We start from the raw sequence: 17,314 nt of genomic DNA on the forward strand, positions 1-17,314 counted from the left end.
TGCATATTTGAGAGTTGATGGCATCAAGATACTAACACTGCAGCTATGGGAATCAGTGTGATCAGTTTTACGGAGAACAGCCTCAGAGTGAGGAAAAGAGGAGATCTAAGACAGACTCCCGAAGAACTCCAGCATTTTAAAGGACACATACACACACACATACACACCCCCAAAACGGACAGTCAGAGGTAGAAGGAAAATCAGAAACCCTTGGAGTGAGAGAAACCAAGTAAAAAGGATATTTCAAGAAAGAGTGGTCAACAGAGTGCTTCTCAAACATGCAGAGATTGAGGCTAGGCTTCACTAAATATAAGTATCAGTAATTCTTCCTATCTTCAATTCAGGTTCTAGTTTCTCTTTGTGGTAACAAAAATATGTGCAATGACATCTCCACTCCCCCCAAAGTAGGTCCTCCTGGTCTTCTCATTTCTAACATTTTCTCAGTGAGACCTGACTTCTCACCGCCAACTCTGTCACCCACAATAAGTAATCACCAAATTCTGCCAATTTCATCTCTGTAACCTTTTTTGCATCTTTTCTTCCCTTTCCATCCCCACTGCCACCATCCCAATCCAGGTTCTAAGGACCACACAAATGGGAGAATCTACTGGTCTCCCAGGCTCTTCTCTAGAGCAATCCTTTTCACACAGAATAACCATATTAACTATCCTAAAACATTCACTTCGTCTTATCCCACTGCTAAAATTCTCCAATGACTCCTCATTATAATCATTTGTTAAAAAATTTCATTCATTTAGGGGCACCTGGCCTGGCTGGCTCAGTCGGTGAAGCATGCAACTCTTGATCTTGGGGTTGTGAGTTCGAGTCCCGCATTGGGTGTAGAGATTACTTAAAAACAAAATCTTTTTAAAAAACGTCATTCATTGGGGCACCTGGGTGGCTCAGTCGTTGAGCGTCTGCCTTCGGCTCAGGTCATGATCCCAGGGTCCTGGGATCGAGCTCCGCATCAAGCCCTGCATCGGGCTCCCTGCTCCGTGGGAAGCCTGCTTCTCCCTCTCCCACTCCCCCTGCTTGTGTTCCTCCTCTCGCTCGCTCTCTCTGTCAAATAAATAAAAATAAAAATCTTAAAAAAAAATGTCATTCATTTAGCAAATATTTACTTGGGCAATACTTCTCAAACTATCTATGCTAAGGTCCAGTTTTTTTTTCTTAAAAAGTTTCTAATCGATATTCTTATAAAATACAATAAAAAACCTTGTGTTAATGTTAAATTGCTAAAAAAGTTTCTAAATTCTTACTCTCAGTTTCAATATTTATCTCATCATGGACTGGAAACAATGGTTCATGGTCCAGCAATGGTCTGTAGACCACACTCCAAACAGCCCTGATGTTGATAACACATGGGTAAAAAGACACTACAATTGTGCCTTCAAAGGTCTTAAAGCAGTGGTTCTCAATGCAGGGCAATTTTGCCATTCAGGCGAAATACTTTTGATCACTACACAGGGGGAAAGAGGCGGGGAACTACTGGCATTGAGTGGATAGAGGCCAGAGATGCTGCTAAACAGCCTACCACAAACAGGACCAGGCCTTTCTCCCAACAAAGAATTATCCACCCTAAAATGTCAAAAATGCTGAGGTTGAGAAACTCCCCCTTATGAGTGTAATTCAAATGAATAATTATAGTATATTAAGAAGAGAGCTACATTCTAAGTATATAGAAGGTATAGAGGAAGCACAGAAGAAGCACCTGAGTCTGTCTTGAAGGTCAAATAGGTTTAGTATTTACAAAAAAAAAAAAAGAAGTCCTCATCTCCTGATTCATAGCTTTCCACATACAACCCCAACTTAACTTCTAAATCTAATTTCCTGCTTCTTCCAACAACAGCTCTGCTAGACTGGTCTAAGCTGTGAATTCTATACCTTGCTGAGTCTGTCACTCTTCCCAGGGCATGGACGACCATCCTCTCTCCTCCTATCCAAAATCATACAGCATTCACGGCCTCATTCAAGCTCTGCCTCCATGAAGACTTCGGGGATTCTCTCTCTTAAAACTGCAATAGGACTTTTCATCTATACCATTCATTTGGCACTTTATCATATACTGACTTTTGATATCACTTGTTAGGTTATGGTGGGCTCAACTTCTAAATGATTATTTGATTTTAGCATTTATGTTCCATCTCTAAGTTGACAGTTCACTTAAGACAAAGCTTCCGGACACACCCATAGCAATCACTTCCTTCCTGTATTAATGCTACCATAGGTACCAAAAAACACATGAAGAAAGTGGACTAGACTTATTACCTATTAGACACTGCAGTCCTACAACCAATGCTTCATGTCTTTGAGCTCATGACAATTCTAATATATCCAGTTCCTAGAAAGATAGTTTATTTATAAGACCTTAGTGTTATAGAGAGTTCATTCATTCTCATACATTGAGCACTTATACTTTTTCTCCAGGCCAAGAGAAGTCCATTGATTTTTGCCACATTTAAGTCCCAGAAAATCTGCCAGAAATAAGAAAATTTAAAAATCTCAATTGGGACAGTTTCTCTGCTCAAACTGTAAAACCCAAACAGATAAAGAGATCTTTATATTCCTAGTCAATACCCTCCTGCAGTCACAAAAATCTGAGATTTTGGAAAATGCCACTAATCTAAAAAAGAAGAAGGGGAAGAGGAAAGGGGGTGGGGGAGGAGAGGAAGAGAAGCAGGAGAAGCAGGGAGAAAGAAGAGGAGGATGACAAAAAGGAAGATGAAGGAGGAGGTGGTTTAACTCATTAGAAGAGACGGAGAGGTTGGAAAAGTTTAAACAGTTTAGAAAGTTGTCTTGTCTGATACCTAAATGCAGAAGTCCGATTTCTGCAGTGTATTTTCTGAACGCTTACTTATACCTACATAGGGGCAAAGGTGGGTGGAGGGTGAGGCCAGACCTACAGACCTTCAGGGTTTCCAGTAACTCCTCTCTTCTGTCCCACCCTCCTAACCTGTCATGTCTAAGTTCTCAGAACCTTTCTATATGGACAACTTTGTAAATTTCTTTGAGAATTAATTAAGGGAGAAAGGCAAAAGCGGCACTTATTTACTCATCATAGAATATTCTTTGACCTAAACTTCAGGGCTTCCTTGATTCCTTGATTCTTGGCTCCATCTCTCCAGTACCTGGAGAGACAGCTGAGAACTCGAACTCTGGAACCAGACATCCTACTTCCAACCCCAGCTCGGCCACTTACTAGCTGGACAAACTTAGTAAGTTACTTCCTTCTCCTCCTTCAAGGGTTCCTGAATCAGGAGAACCAAGTTCTAGTCCTAGTTCTGCCTGTGACTTGCTTAGTAACCTTGGGCCATAGCTTCTGCACCTGTAAAGAGAAGCCAGGGGCTTGCACTAGATCACCAAGGGTGATTTTGCCCCCCAAGGGCCATTTTGGCAATGTCTGGATAATTTTTGATTCTCACCACTAAGGGTAGGGAGGGAGTGCTACTGGCATCTAGTAGGTAGAGGCCAGAGATGCTGCTAAACATCCTACAATGCACAGGACAGCCAGCGCCTCACACCAAATAATGATCGGGCCCAAAAATGTCTATGATGCCACAGTTGAAAAACCCTTAGCTCTACCTCCCTCAAAGACTGCCTCAGAGGCCCCAAGAAGTGGGGCTGAGAAGGCCCATTTTAGCAGTTTTATAGGATAGGCTTTCATGAGAGAAGAAGAACGTAAGTGTTAAGGGTATGGCCTCTGAGGCCAGACTGCCTGGGTTCAAATCTGACTCCACCATTTACTAGCTCTAAGTCTTGGACTAGTTAGTTACTTAACCTTTCGAGACTGTTTCCATCTCCATAATATGGGGATGATACAGTATCTACCTGACAAGGTTGTTGTGAGAATTAAATAAGTTAATATATGTCAAGCACTTAGAACAGCACCTGGCACTACAGGAGTATTAGCTACCATTGTCATCAACATCACCATCACCAATCTAAATATGGGAGTAAAAGGGGAAGAAACACCCACCACTTTAAGTCAGGAGTCACGGGAGATGGATTCCTCGGTGGAAAGGTGTGAGGAGGACCGAGCAAATTCAAGCACAGTTCCTCACACATCAGAAACTCTGCTCTCCCTCCAGTCTCTGTGTCCCACTCTCCACCCTCTCGGGCTTCCACAGCTGAGTAAAGGCTGGATGCAAATGTTCTCATGGTTATACCCATTAGCATAATGCAAAAAAGTAACAGGAGGAAGTAGTGTGTTACATATCAGGAAACTGGTTTTACCTTTTCAGTGGAAAAGGACAGGTGCCTCTGACTCCCCTCTGTCAGGGGCTGCCATCAAAGCCCTGGGGGGTCCCATTACCCCTGTGCTCTTCTCCTCCACAGAAACCCCAGGAAGGACGTGGGACACATCTGTTCCTGCGTTCCCTTGTTGTGCTGACAGTGAAGCCACCACAAAAGATAAAGAGCCTGTGATATTACCTTTTGGTTGTTTTCTTAACTATACAAGTAGAAATATAAGATCACAGTAAAACATTCAGATGCAGAAGTACAGAGAGTAAAAGAACAAAAATCTCCCTGTATTTCCCATCCTAACTTCCCTTTCACATAAATAATGTTTTTTCAACTTAATGTGTGTTCACAGAGACTTTTGTAATGCATTTAACTTTCAGTTTTATATATATTTCTTATTAAAACATCTCTATACATTGGGAGCCGTATCATTTTAAGACCCGCTTCACTGTATTCCATAGCAAGGGTAAGAGCATGTAGCATAGTTTATTTAATTATTTCCTCACTGCTGGACGTATAGTTTCAAATTTAGACTAGTGACCCAATTACTGATCTGTAACTCACCTGTAGTTGCCAGTAAATCTAACCCATTAGCTTAGACTCTATAGGCAGTTCTGCCTCCTCAAAGATTTATTTTCAAAAGTTTATCTATTAATAAAAAAGGCTGACTGAATTTACGAATGGTTTGACTCTGAGATATGAGCATAGCTACATTATTTCTATTCAAATATAAGTAAATTTTATTTAAAAAATTAAAACCAGGGGCTCCTGGGTGGCTCAGTCATTAAGCATCTGCCTTCGGCTCAGGTCATGATCCCAGGGTCCTGGGATCCAGCCCAGATCGGGCTTCCTGCTCAGCGGGAAGCCTGCTTCTCCCTCTCTCACTCCCCTTGTGTTCCTTCTCTCGCTGGCTCTGTCAAATAAATGAATAAAATCCTTAAAAAAAATTAAAACCAATGCAAGAATTAATTCAAGGTTAAAATTTTCAACTTATAAAAAAAGCACCTATAGTATTTTTTTAGGGTGTGAGCTTTAGCTCTAAATCTTGTTCTAGAGATTTTTGGAAATCACATGGTCATAAGCCATTTCTTCAATTAAAAAAAAAAAACTTTACAAATTTCCCAATATGAAGTCGGAATTAGTAAATTATTACTTCTTCATATTCAAGTATCATCTATAAGTATTTGGTGGAAAAGCAGAAGGGGGAAGTTTTGCATCTCTAACTAGTGAGCAACTGCTTTCTTTTCCTTTCCTAATAAATTACAGGCAGACTTGAACAGATGTCAGGTTGGCATTCAAAACCTAAAATATAGCTGAAAAGCAAGTTATGACTAATACAAGGAAAAAAGATGAATGTCAGAAAGCTTCATTTTTTTTTCTTTTTTTCAAATTTCAGATAAGCTCTTTAGCCTTAGGGTTCCTTTTACAGAGCCCTGGAGTTCGGCTAGATGTCTTAACCCCCATTTAAATTGCAATCTCTCCTCATGAGTGGGGGTGTGAAAATGCATCTTAAGAGTGTCAGTGTTTATGTTAATCTGAGCAAGAACTCCCTCTCTCCCAAATATGGCGCGTACAAAACCTCAGTGCCCTTTCTTCCACCATATTTTATTTGCACTGTTTTTAGCTTATGAAAGATGTCTGCATGTGATTGAGAGGCTCCTTATCTTCTCGGTGCTCTACTCCATAGAGTAACTGCAGTTTCACTTACGGTATCAGAAGAGTTGCTTTCCTCTAGAATTTCAAAAGAAATCTTAAAAATACAGATTGAAAATGGGCTTAGAGAGGTAGGCATGGAGAAAGGGGACCAAAAAGAACAGAGTCGTTTCAAAGAAGGGGGGCACAAGATATCACAGAGGCTCTCCTCCCCGCTAGGTGGCCTGGATCTCTGCGAGGTATAGAGCCACCAAAAGGCAGCGTGAGGCTGGAGACCCTCTCAGTCTGCACACCCTTTTCCTTCCAGCTCTAAAACGGGTAACTTCTGCCAAAGCCCCTTACCTTGGCTACATGTAAACCTAGTCCTAAAACTACTTTAAGAGATGCTAATTCTTTAACAATCATTCCACTGTCCTTTGAAGAGGATTTTTGGTGGTTTTTTTTGCCCTAGCATTTACAACTTAGGGGTAATTGCCAGGGATGCTGAAAAATGAAGTTTCTTTACAGAATCTCTATCTTTGCCAACAAAAGAGCCACAACAAGAACTGAGGGACTCAATCAATTATCCGCAACACTCTCCACAAAACCGCGTGCAAGGGAATAAGTGTGTAAATGTCTGAACACAAGTATATATTCAGCTGACACCTGACTGTGCTCAAGGACAGCAATCAGCTTCTGAGTTTATTCACCAAGACTTTCAGACTCCACTTTGTGATGCCCACACCTCTACCCTGGGACTCAGAACGTGCTCCTAGGACATTTACTGCATGTGCATGACCTCACCTGACCTCGAATGTTCCTGCATCACTGTGTGCCTCTGGTTAGCCCTTTGGTCTTCATATACCTCACCATAACATTCTGCACATTTCCAAACTACATCCACAATCGTGGAAAGGAACATGAAGTTTCACAAGCAAAAGGAAAGAACTGTATTACCTAGAAGCAAAATTATCACTCATAAACACAATGAGAGAAGAGAATTCTAAATCTATCACTCTGTGAACTTGCAACTTTGATATATAGGCAAAAAGATCCATTTAGTTAGGATTCCTACTTACAAAGTAGACATAACTCTAGACTCCATGGTAAACACAATGATTTGGTCTCAAGCCAAAAGTAAAAAAAGTTCTCTGCTTAGAACAAAACAAAACAGCCCCATAACCTACATAAATTATTCTTTTCTAATCACTATTTTTTTCCATTTTAATTGATTTAAACAATCACGCCCAGTGTCCAATTGGATCCCCATACCATAGAAGTTTAGCTATTTAGTTAATAAAGAGAGAGGGAAAAAATCAGACAGTTTTGTTCCCACCTGACAGGGTAAAAGAACACAGCATATATATAAAAAGAACTTGTGCAGCGTTGTTTTTATATTCTATCCAAATGTAGCAATGTGTACTTTTATATACCTTTACCAAAGCCTAATGAGAATTTTATAACCACACTGTTCTTGGACTACAATGAGGTATTCCACTATGTAATTCCCCCCAAAACTCAAAGGAAGAAAGAAGACTCTAATGGAAAATGCGGAATGACATATGCATAGCAAGAGAATTATTTCTCAGCCATTTTACCATAAAAATGAGCTTTAGGACACTGACAATCTTCATTCAGAATAAAGAAAATAATGTCTTTCAATTTAGCTCAAAAGTAAAGGTAGTTTTATATTTTTTAAATCAAATTGATAACATGCATCTTGATGGCAAAAAGCCATAAAGAGAAAAAAAAATTTTTTTAAAGAACAGAACTCATTTTTTATCCAATTAATGTAAAAATATTAGAAAAATAAATCCACAAAAAAGGTCCTGGATAGTAGCCCTCACAAACAAAATTGAAATCCATGATTCTTAGTCAAAAAACATGTTGACGATAACAAAATTATTATAATTTAACTGATTTCAATATTATGGATTGCAGAAACACAGATTAAATTCACTCAAAAATTCCAAATCTGTTTTGATTTAATTCCAAACTCTCCAACAGCTGGCAAAGTCACAAATCAACCAATATGAGTTTTGCTCCTTTCGTATTATCTGCCCAACTGCAGACGGAGGCCCTCAAGAGTAGGGTTTGGATAATGCACAAACAGGAAACACATATCTGAATAACTGAATCCTTGATAGCTTCCAAAAACTGTGAGAAAATATTTATAACATAATTAAAAATATAGCTTATTACAGAAGCCATTACTTTTCTACTTGTTGGCCGGATAATACAAATGTCCAAAGAAACAGAATCATTAGACTCTTTCTGCCTGAGCTCAGCCTTGAAAACCAGTAAAAAATATGCCGTAAGAATAACAGAACATTTAAAATCACCCTTTTATCTCTCCTGATACCCAAAATATATGCAAACAACATTTCCATGTCTTGGACATGGACTTACTGTGCTTCGAAATACACATTTACCAAGACAGTGAATGACCACATTTTTTACTATGTTCCAAATTAAAATTCCGTTTTTTATGGACTTGGCCTTTGTCATCTTTCAGATAAAAAAAGTATGTTACTGCCATCTCAAGGTGTATAAAACTCAGGTGATGAGGGTCTCTGTCATTTTCTCTTAATCCAACTCCACACTCGACCTTTACCCAGAGAACAGGTGTGTGCTGTGCCTGTAATTTATCAGAGTGAACGGCCAGGCAGAAAGGCTACCAACAATAGGAGGCTAAGAGAACCAAGCACTTAGTGCCTAGAAAGCAGTTCTTTTCCCCACCATACTTTTATCTGCCAGTAGCAATGTAAAGATAAAGAATGATGGAGGTGAAGGGAGTAATATATTCATATTCCTTCAGGTTTTTTTTAGATACTGTTTTTATACTAATAGTCTGCCAGAAGCTGTTATGTTATAAATTCCTTTCTCAGATATTCTATTGCTCACATTCCAATTCAACCTATGATATGGATGTGAAAACAGTCATGACAGCATTTCCACTAGGGCAAATAAAGCCACTTCACACACAGATAAATTAAATAAACCTTCAAGAAGGAAATGATAAATGAATAGCACATTTCTTTATATGCAATATGGAAACTCCCATGTATATCCTGCATTTGTCTTTTTGGATCAAACTTATCTAATTGAAAAACATGCCAAGAATCCATTTACTAGGTATGAAGATGTACTAATTGGGTAATGCAACAGCACAATAAAAAGAAGCAAGAGCTAACGTAAGAACAATGCCCACAGTCTAGTAGGTAATGATGATTCAGCAGGGTAAATCTCAGACCTACAGTGGATCTTTAGAGTCAGGTGAAATTCCTAAATATGCCCTAGAGAAAAACATTCATAAATAAATAAATAAAATGAAATTTCTAAAAATGTCCATACACATACTTAAATTAATAAATCAATAAGATAAAGTAACCCCAAATATTTCTATTTTCCCTATAAAACTAAAATGTAATTTTAAAAATTCTAATACTTAAAAAAAATTTTTTTAGAACATTTTTTTAAAAGAAAAAGTTAAAACAAAAATATAATGGCAGGTCTGAAAAATACTTTCAGAACATTATTTTAAAAAAGATTTCATTGCATTTTTTTTTTTAACAATACAAGATTTTTATCAAATTTTCCTTTTTAAACTCACCCATCTGCTCCACAATCTCTGGAGGAAATACTCGGGACGCAAATGCTCGTCGGAAAATATCTGAAAATTCCTTGTCCAGACCTCCTATTCCCATTTTTTCAAAGTTCCAGTCAGGATTGATGATAGATTGGCGATTTTCCTTGGTTTTAGCTTTGCCTATGTCAAACAAAGGTAATCAAATGTGAAACAAGAACTTCATTACTGGGTGAAAAAAGACAGAAATCACTGGGCATTTTTAATGAATAGAGAAGCTACCCTATGCAAAGATGAACATGCTCTTAGCTGATTTTCTAATAAGAAGAATGAGTTTTGCTATGTTAACTACTTTGTCTGGACCCACGTAGGGCCAGTAAAACATTTCAGAAATGTCTAAACTCATGCGGTATCCATTTGTGATCAATCCATGGAGCTCAGTCTTATTAACCTCTTATCCTAACAAAGTTAACTAACTTGGCTGATGAGAGGAAACACCACGTGTATATCTGATGAAGACAACACTAGTTGCTAGAAATGCAACTGAAATCTAGCAATCCCTCAAGGCTCCCAAAGCAAGTGTATTTAAAAATACATATATTTATCTAGGTTAAGTTTATAAACTGTATGTAACCCCTTAGCCTGAGAGGATGCACTAAGTCTGATGTCTTATTTGTTTTTTTCCCCACTTGCACACAAAAGTCTAAAATCATCCTAAAGGCTTAATGATTTCAAAATTCACGTTTTCTACTTTTCACAAATAAAAATTATCTAACTTAAATGTCATAGTGCCACCTAAAGTAACTCAAGAGAACCACATTAGCCATTTCAAAAACAGTAAAAGTACCTAGTTCACTCCACTATAAACAAAAAAGAAAATGATATAGTTTTTTTTAAATTAGAGACGAAAAGGTCACATTAGAAAAAGTTTATCCTAGATGGTGATTTTATGGGTTAGGGTTTTGTGGACTCATTTCCTTTACAAAGGGATCAAAAATATATTTCTTACACTCTACTGCCCTCTTGTGGCCATATTTACCGCATGCTAAATCAATACACGATTTTATTGATCAGTGGAAAAAAGCCCATCAATCACACCTTTGCATGAATTACTTAGAAATATCCACGTTGTATGAAAGTCATGCAACTCCCTTAAGATAAGATACCTTAACAAAAGGTGTATGAAAGGTGTATAAAATACAAAGAAATCACTTCAGAAATGTATTGGATCAGTAACAGGAGATTCTGATAAAACCTACATCCATAACAACATATATAGTCATTAAAACTTACATTGATGAGGTGTATTAAGAGGTTTGAAATATGTTAGGCAACAAACAAATTATAAAACATTATGAAAACAGAATCAAATTTTAAAATTTTAGTGTGTGTGAGTTGTTTTTGAGTGAATGTTTCTGTATTTTATGAAACAAATATGTTATTGTAAAATTAAGAAAAAACAGTAAGGAGGAAATGATAATTTATGGATCAAGAAAAAAGGTCACATATTTGAAGGTAAATAACCTTGGAAATAATGGTATGCAACCAATGAAAATCCTCTACGTTCTACTGGGAAAGACATCGGCAGAGTGAAAATCACCCCAAAACAGAATTACTATACAGTTAATGGCATCATCATTCTGGTGAGTTACTTTTCTTAGAGTCCAATCTGCATTATCTAACATAAAAGAGTAGGACTGAGCTATGAATCTGTTGGGAACTTTCTTTACCTACACATTCACCATTTAACTCAATCACTAATAGAAGTGATGTTAATATCACACTTAAAACACCACCAAGTGAGGGGCAGTCTACAAATAACTGACCAGCTCCCAACGTGCATACAGACACGTTATGCACCAAGGCGTATAAAGATAGTGGAAGCCTGAGGAACTGCCAGAGACCAGAGAAGACTACGGAAACTAAACAACTAAATGCAGTGTGAGATTGTGAATCACACCCTAGAACAGAAAGGACATAATGAAAAAATTAGTGAAACACAAATAAAATCTGTAGTTTAGTTAGTAGCAATGTAACCATGTTAACTTAGTTTGGGTAACTGTACTATGATTATTTGGGATATAACACCAAGGAAGTTGGTGAAACATACAGGACCTCTCTGAACTATTTTTGCAAATCTTCCATAAGCCTGAACTTATCTCAAAATTAAAAGTTTAAAAATTAGGGGCGACCGGGTGGCTCAGTCGGCTAAGGGTCTGCCTTCAGCTAAGCATCTGCCTTTAGCTCAGGTCATAATCCGAGGGTCCTGGGATCAAGTTCCGCATCGGGCTCCCTGCTCAGCAGGCGAGTCTGCTTCTCTCTCTCCCTCTGTCCCTGTTCATGTGCTCTCTCGCTCACTTCCTCTCTCAAATAAATAAAATCCTTATAAAAAAAGTTTAAACATCAATTTTATTCTATATTTTTTCCTGATCAGTGTCACCATTATGAAATTAAAAATTACACATGGCCCACATTCTATCGGACAATGATGATCTAGTGAAGGTTTTAGACTTTTTTAAGATTTTATTTATTTGACAGAGAGAAAGATAGCGAGAGAGGGAACACAATCAGGCAGAGTGAGAGAGGGAGAAGCAGGCTTCCCGCTGAGCAGAGAGCCCGATGCGGGGCCCGATCCAAGGACCCTGGGATCATGACCTGAGACGAAGGCAGACGCTTAACGACTGAGCCACCTACCAGGCGCCCTGTTAAATTTTTCTTTTTTCTTTAAACATTTTTATTTATTTATTTATTTGACAGAGAGAGAGACAGCACAAGCAGGGGGAGCAGCAGGCAGAGGGAGAGGGAGAAGCAGGCACCCTGCTGAGCAGGGAGCCCGATGTGGGGCTCAATCCCAGGGCCCAGGGATCATGACCTGAGCTGAAGGCAAACGATTAACTGACTGAGCCACCAGGTGCCCTAAACTTTTTCTCTGTATCAGCACATCGGATGGTGATGAAATACTGTGTGATTATGTGATAAGCCTTCTCAACAGAGGTGCCCTTATTCTCCTGCCAGATTTGAAAATCACGGTAGTTGAGTCACATACAATAACAGAGATAGTCCCACTTCATTCAGACTTTTCTAAAAATGCAAATCTTACCAATAAGATTAAGTGATGAATTTTCTGCTTTTTCAAATGCAACTTGACTGTTTCCAACAACCAGTCCTACTTCAATCTGTATAGAAAGACAATAATTAGTAGTTAGCCTAATAGTGAACTTCTGGACTTCCCAAAGCAAGGCCAAAAATGAAGGGGGAATTAAGGTCTCTTCAAGCAAAGCAAATCTTCCAAACTATCATCTAAGTTACATTTATTTTTGTCCTACCTTCTACTATTTCTATTTAATTTCAATGCATGTATCTTTTGATAATGCCTCACTTACTGTTATTATTTGTGTGCAATAAATATCATTGCATTCAACCAGGATTACAAGTACACATACAAATTTCAAATTACTATTAAGTCTGCAAATAAGTGTAATTTATGCTATTTGATAACAGCATTAGCTATAAAAGCAATGTTTTCTCCCTACTACCTTAAAAGAAAGAGTACATAATATGAAAGAAAACACTGAACAAGAGAATGGCTAGGAATGTTATATTAATCTGCACAACTCACACCACAGCGACTATTAGAAATAAAACATACCTTCTGTCTTTTACCTGTCGCAGGCTCTCCCTTCAGGATGCTAGGATCCATGGCTTCGATGTCCTTTACCAGCAAACCAAAAAGCTTTTCGTTGAAGCTAAACACAAGCTATGTAGAAAAGAGATAAGAGGAGAAAAATCACTTCCTGATATAATGGCTGGATTCTCACATCATCACCAGTGTTTTCCAAATGCAGGGAAGGCAGCTTTCTCCTGTATATCCCTCTCAACTCTGCTCCACAGGCAAACTACTCACACAGGCAATGAGAGGAAAAGGGAACTAACATTTATTGAGCATCTTCATGTGCCAAACAAACACTACAGGAGGTCCTATACTTAATGCTCATGAACTCTCTCGGAAACAGATAGTCTTCCTCAGTCTTACTAGTAAGGGAGCTGAGACCCAGGGAGGGCCTAAGCAATGGAAGCCAGAGTCATAGTAAACGAGAGTGCGAGGACTCGAGCTGGGGTCCTGGGTCCACAACTTGAAGATTCATGCCTTTCCACCACCAATACAAATCCCTGCCATACAAGTGCACAGACAGCTTTTGAATGCTCACTCATTCACCAAGTGTTTACTGAGTGCCTACTACAGCCTAGGCCCTCTTCTGCCTCCTGGGGTATAACTGTAACTACAGCAGGCGAAGCTGACTGCCAGTCCTGCCACTACTGAACTCTACAAATGGGAATCAATACAAAGAACAGTGATTTGGGGTAAGATATTTATTTCTTCTCTGTATTATGGAGGATTTTTCTCTCATGGGCTTATAGACATCTGCATGCTACTGGGTTTTAAATGATTACAAATACCAAAGCATCTTCTATTAAAGTAGTAATGCTAAAGGAAAAGGTAAAAACAGTGACATTTAGGTAAGCAATTTGAGCATAATTATTCATCAAAAAGTGTCGGGATCCAAAGGGAATACAGCACAGCTCAAAAAGCAATGGACAGGGGGTCACCAAATGATCAGAGGACTGTCATCTTGGGGAGCCTCCCCGGACCCTCTAATCTCAAGCAGTACCATGCTGGGTCTCTAGTACACCATTTCATTTTACTTACATCAAAGTACTTAACAGTGCATGGCAGTTCTTGCTTTGTTTCTATCTTCCCCAACTAGAGAGTAAGCTCTGTAAGAATAGGAAATGTGTGTATTTTGTTCACTGCTGATCTGCTGGGACTAAAATAGTAGCTGAAACATACTAGGTTATCCAGTAAATATTTGTTTAATTAATTAACTGTTCAATTAACTAATGGGTTCTTGTCTCAGCTATGGCCCTGGCTGTGTAGCCATGGGCACGTCATTTACCTTCTCTGAATTTAAAAATTACTCATTTGCAAAATGAGGAAGTTAGACAAGATAACCTCTGAGGGGGAAAAAAAAACCTCTGAGGTTCACTCTAATTCTAACACTCTTAAAAATAAATAATAAATGCACTATAACCTTTTTCTGTCTATCAGTGATTCAGTTTCACTTGTGAAAGCTTGATTATAATGTATGGATTATCCAGATCCCTGGTCTTGTTCTTCCAGATTTATGCCATTTCACTTAGATGAGAGAATTCAAAGAAGTGACACTCCTTTATTCCAAGAGCTAGTTCTTTCTACCACTTCTCTCCCTGACTGTTCCACACACTGCCCCAGATGAGAGCCTGCAAGGACAATCTAGGTAAGTCACTATCAGAATGCCCTAAGCAGCGACTCACAAACTTTTTGGTCTCAGGATCCCTTTATATGCCTAAAAATTTTTGAGAATCCCTGAAGAGCCTTTGTTTAAATGGATTATATCCATTGGTATTCACTATAGTAAAAATTAGAACAAGAAACTTAAAAATGTATTTATTAATATAAAAATGACAATAAATTCACTATGTGTGAACATAAATGACATATTTTTAATTTATTAAAAAACCCCGCCAATTCCCAAAATAAAAAACGTAAGTGGGAACTGTGGCACTGTCACATTTTTTGCAAATCTCCTTAATGTCTTGCTTAATGGAAGAAAGCTGGACCCTCACGTCTGCTTTAACAGTCAGGGTGCTGATGAGCTAGCACACATCACAAAGTCTGCAAAACTCCACTGTACATTCATGAGGGAATAAGAGAAAAAAGAGACATAACATCTTGGTATCACTATGAAAATAAGTCTGACTTCACAAACCCCCTGAAAGAGCCACAGGGACCCCCAGAAGTCTCTGGACCACACTTTGAGAACTACCACTATGGAGCTATGAATGACAGGAGGAAGGAATTAGGAATAATTAAGGAAAGTCACAAAAATGGGAGACAAATATAATGGTGAGGTTAAAAGAGCAGTGATTGTTTCTGCGTTCAAACAAGCAGCAATTTATGAACTCATACAGCTTTTTAGGTAAAATTTTAAAAGAACAGAATTTCTTTGTAGGAGGTTAACAATGTATTAACTGAAGTCTAAAAAAAGGCAAGATCAGCAATATCACTTTTAAGGATAGAAAATCCGGGCTTCAGATGTTCCATGAAAAACCTGCAAATTTATATACATATTTGTCTTAAGATTCTCAAGTTAGTTTATAACCAAAAGAGTTAAGAATTACTTTTCTAGGGGCGCCTGGGTGGCTCAGTCGTTAAGCGTCTGCCTTCGGCTCAGGTCATGGTCCCAGGGTCCTGGGATCGAGCCCCGCATCGGGCTCCCCGCTCGGCGGGAAGCCTGCCTCTCCCCCCTCTACTCCCCCTGCCTGTGCTCCTCTCTCAATGTGTCTCTCTCTGTCAAATAAATAAATAAAATCTTTACAAAAAAAAAAAAAAAAAAAAGAATTACTTTTCTACAGAAATATATCAGTAAATGAGAAAGCCATCCACAGACAAAACAAATGTCCCACAACAAGAAAAGTAAGAAATCTGAGACATATAAGTTTGCACTCTTCCCAAATTTACAGAGGAAAGAGCTGCTGTAATTAAATATGATACTGTAACCTAAAAGCTACTTTAGAATTTTTGTGACTGGACTCAGAGGTTCAGTAAACACATCTTCCATCACTTTTTATCATTCAACTGGATATATCAGTCCATATGTGAAGCTCCTTGCAATTTCTAAAAAGTAGAATTAATTTTGGACAACTACAGACACTGGAATGCCCATTAAGTGGGAGGAATGAAAGAAAATTCAAAACCACCTGCTGTCCCACTGAGAATGCCTGGTTGTTGAACTGCTGAATGAATTCTGCTGCCATCTTGTCAGTATCATAAGGGTTGGAGTCAATGCTCTTTTTCTGCAGGAAATCAATCTCGATGGTCATTGTGCCAATGCACTGTTTGGCCTTGTCAAATGTATATAAGGATACTAGGGGAAAAAAGAAGCATTTTTAAAATCTCAAGGACACCAAATACTTGCTGCATTTCAAGTAACTAAAAGTTTCACATAAATGAAGCCTAACAGAACTTGACCAAAAGGGGGCTTTCCATGGCCATCACTGGAGGGACACACAGGCACAAATTAAAGAACATAATAAAACCACTGGAGATTTTGCTCCCCTGTGAATTAATTAGGATATATTGAACAGCACTCTCCCTCTACTTTTACCCCTCACCTGACTCTTATGGGAAATCACAACCCTTCCCACACGGTCTCTACATCTTCCTCCTTCTCATTTCACAGAGGACAAAATGACAGCCTAGGAAGTGCCAGTGGAGTTGGCATAGCATGCTGCTTTCAAACAAGATTTTCGTTTGACACCAGCAAGAGCTAACGTGAGAAGTATGTGGACTCTTCTGCCCTGCAAGGTAGTGTGTGTAGGACAAAAAAAAAAAAAAAGCTTGAGAAACAAAATTTACTAGGTGGGTTTGCTCCAGAGCAACTTAGAGTTTGACATTTCTTTTTTAATACTCCAAAAATATTTACTGAGCACCTACTATAGCCAGGGAGTAAGTACTCTCAAGAGTGGGTACTCCATGTACAACATGTAAAAGAAGGCAAGGACTATGTTTTTAACTCATCTTTATATGAACAGCATGTAACAGCAAAAAACCAAATCTCCATGCTAGTAACAAAGGAGGCAAGACAAAGGAACTTCGGAGTTGGAGTCTGTGTCTCAAAAGATTCTGTTAGGGGGCACCTGGGTGGCTCAGTCAGTTAAGCAGCTGCCTTCGGCTCAGGTCATGATCCCAGAGTCCTGGGATCCAGCACCACATTGGGCTCCATACTCTGGGGAGCTTGCTTCTCCCTCTCCTCC

The 17,314-nt window shown here is 38.7% G+C and overlaps 1 protein-coding gene across 1 annotated transcript in view; it reads right to left on the reverse strand.

The window, feature by feature from the left end:
* NSF (N-ethylmaleimide sensitive factor, vesicle fusing ATPase) overlaps positions 1–17,314 on the reverse strand; it is a 145,333-nt gene that overhangs the window by 90,844 nt on the left and 37,175 nt on the right. The window contains exons 5-8 of the mRNA XM_035030372.1: positions 16,259–16,425; positions 13,110–13,217; positions 12,561–12,636; positions 9,488–9,643 (exon numbers count right to left, since the gene is read on the reverse strand). Of these exons, the coding sequence (XP_034886263.1) occupies positions 9,488–9,643; positions 12,561–12,636; positions 13,110–13,217; positions 16,259–16,425 (507 nt within the window). The remainder of the gene's footprint in view (positions 1–9,487; positions 9,644–12,560; positions 12,637–13,109; positions 13,218–16,258; positions 16,426–17,314) is intronic.

This window comes from Mirounga leonina, unplaced genomic scaffold, assembly GCF_011800145.1.
Source record: "Mirounga leonina isolate KUSES-001 unplaced genomic scaffold, KU_Mleo_1.0 Mir_364, whole genome shotgun sequence".
NCBI lineage: Eukaryota > Metazoa > Chordata > Mammalia > Carnivora > Phocidae > Mirounga > Mirounga leonina.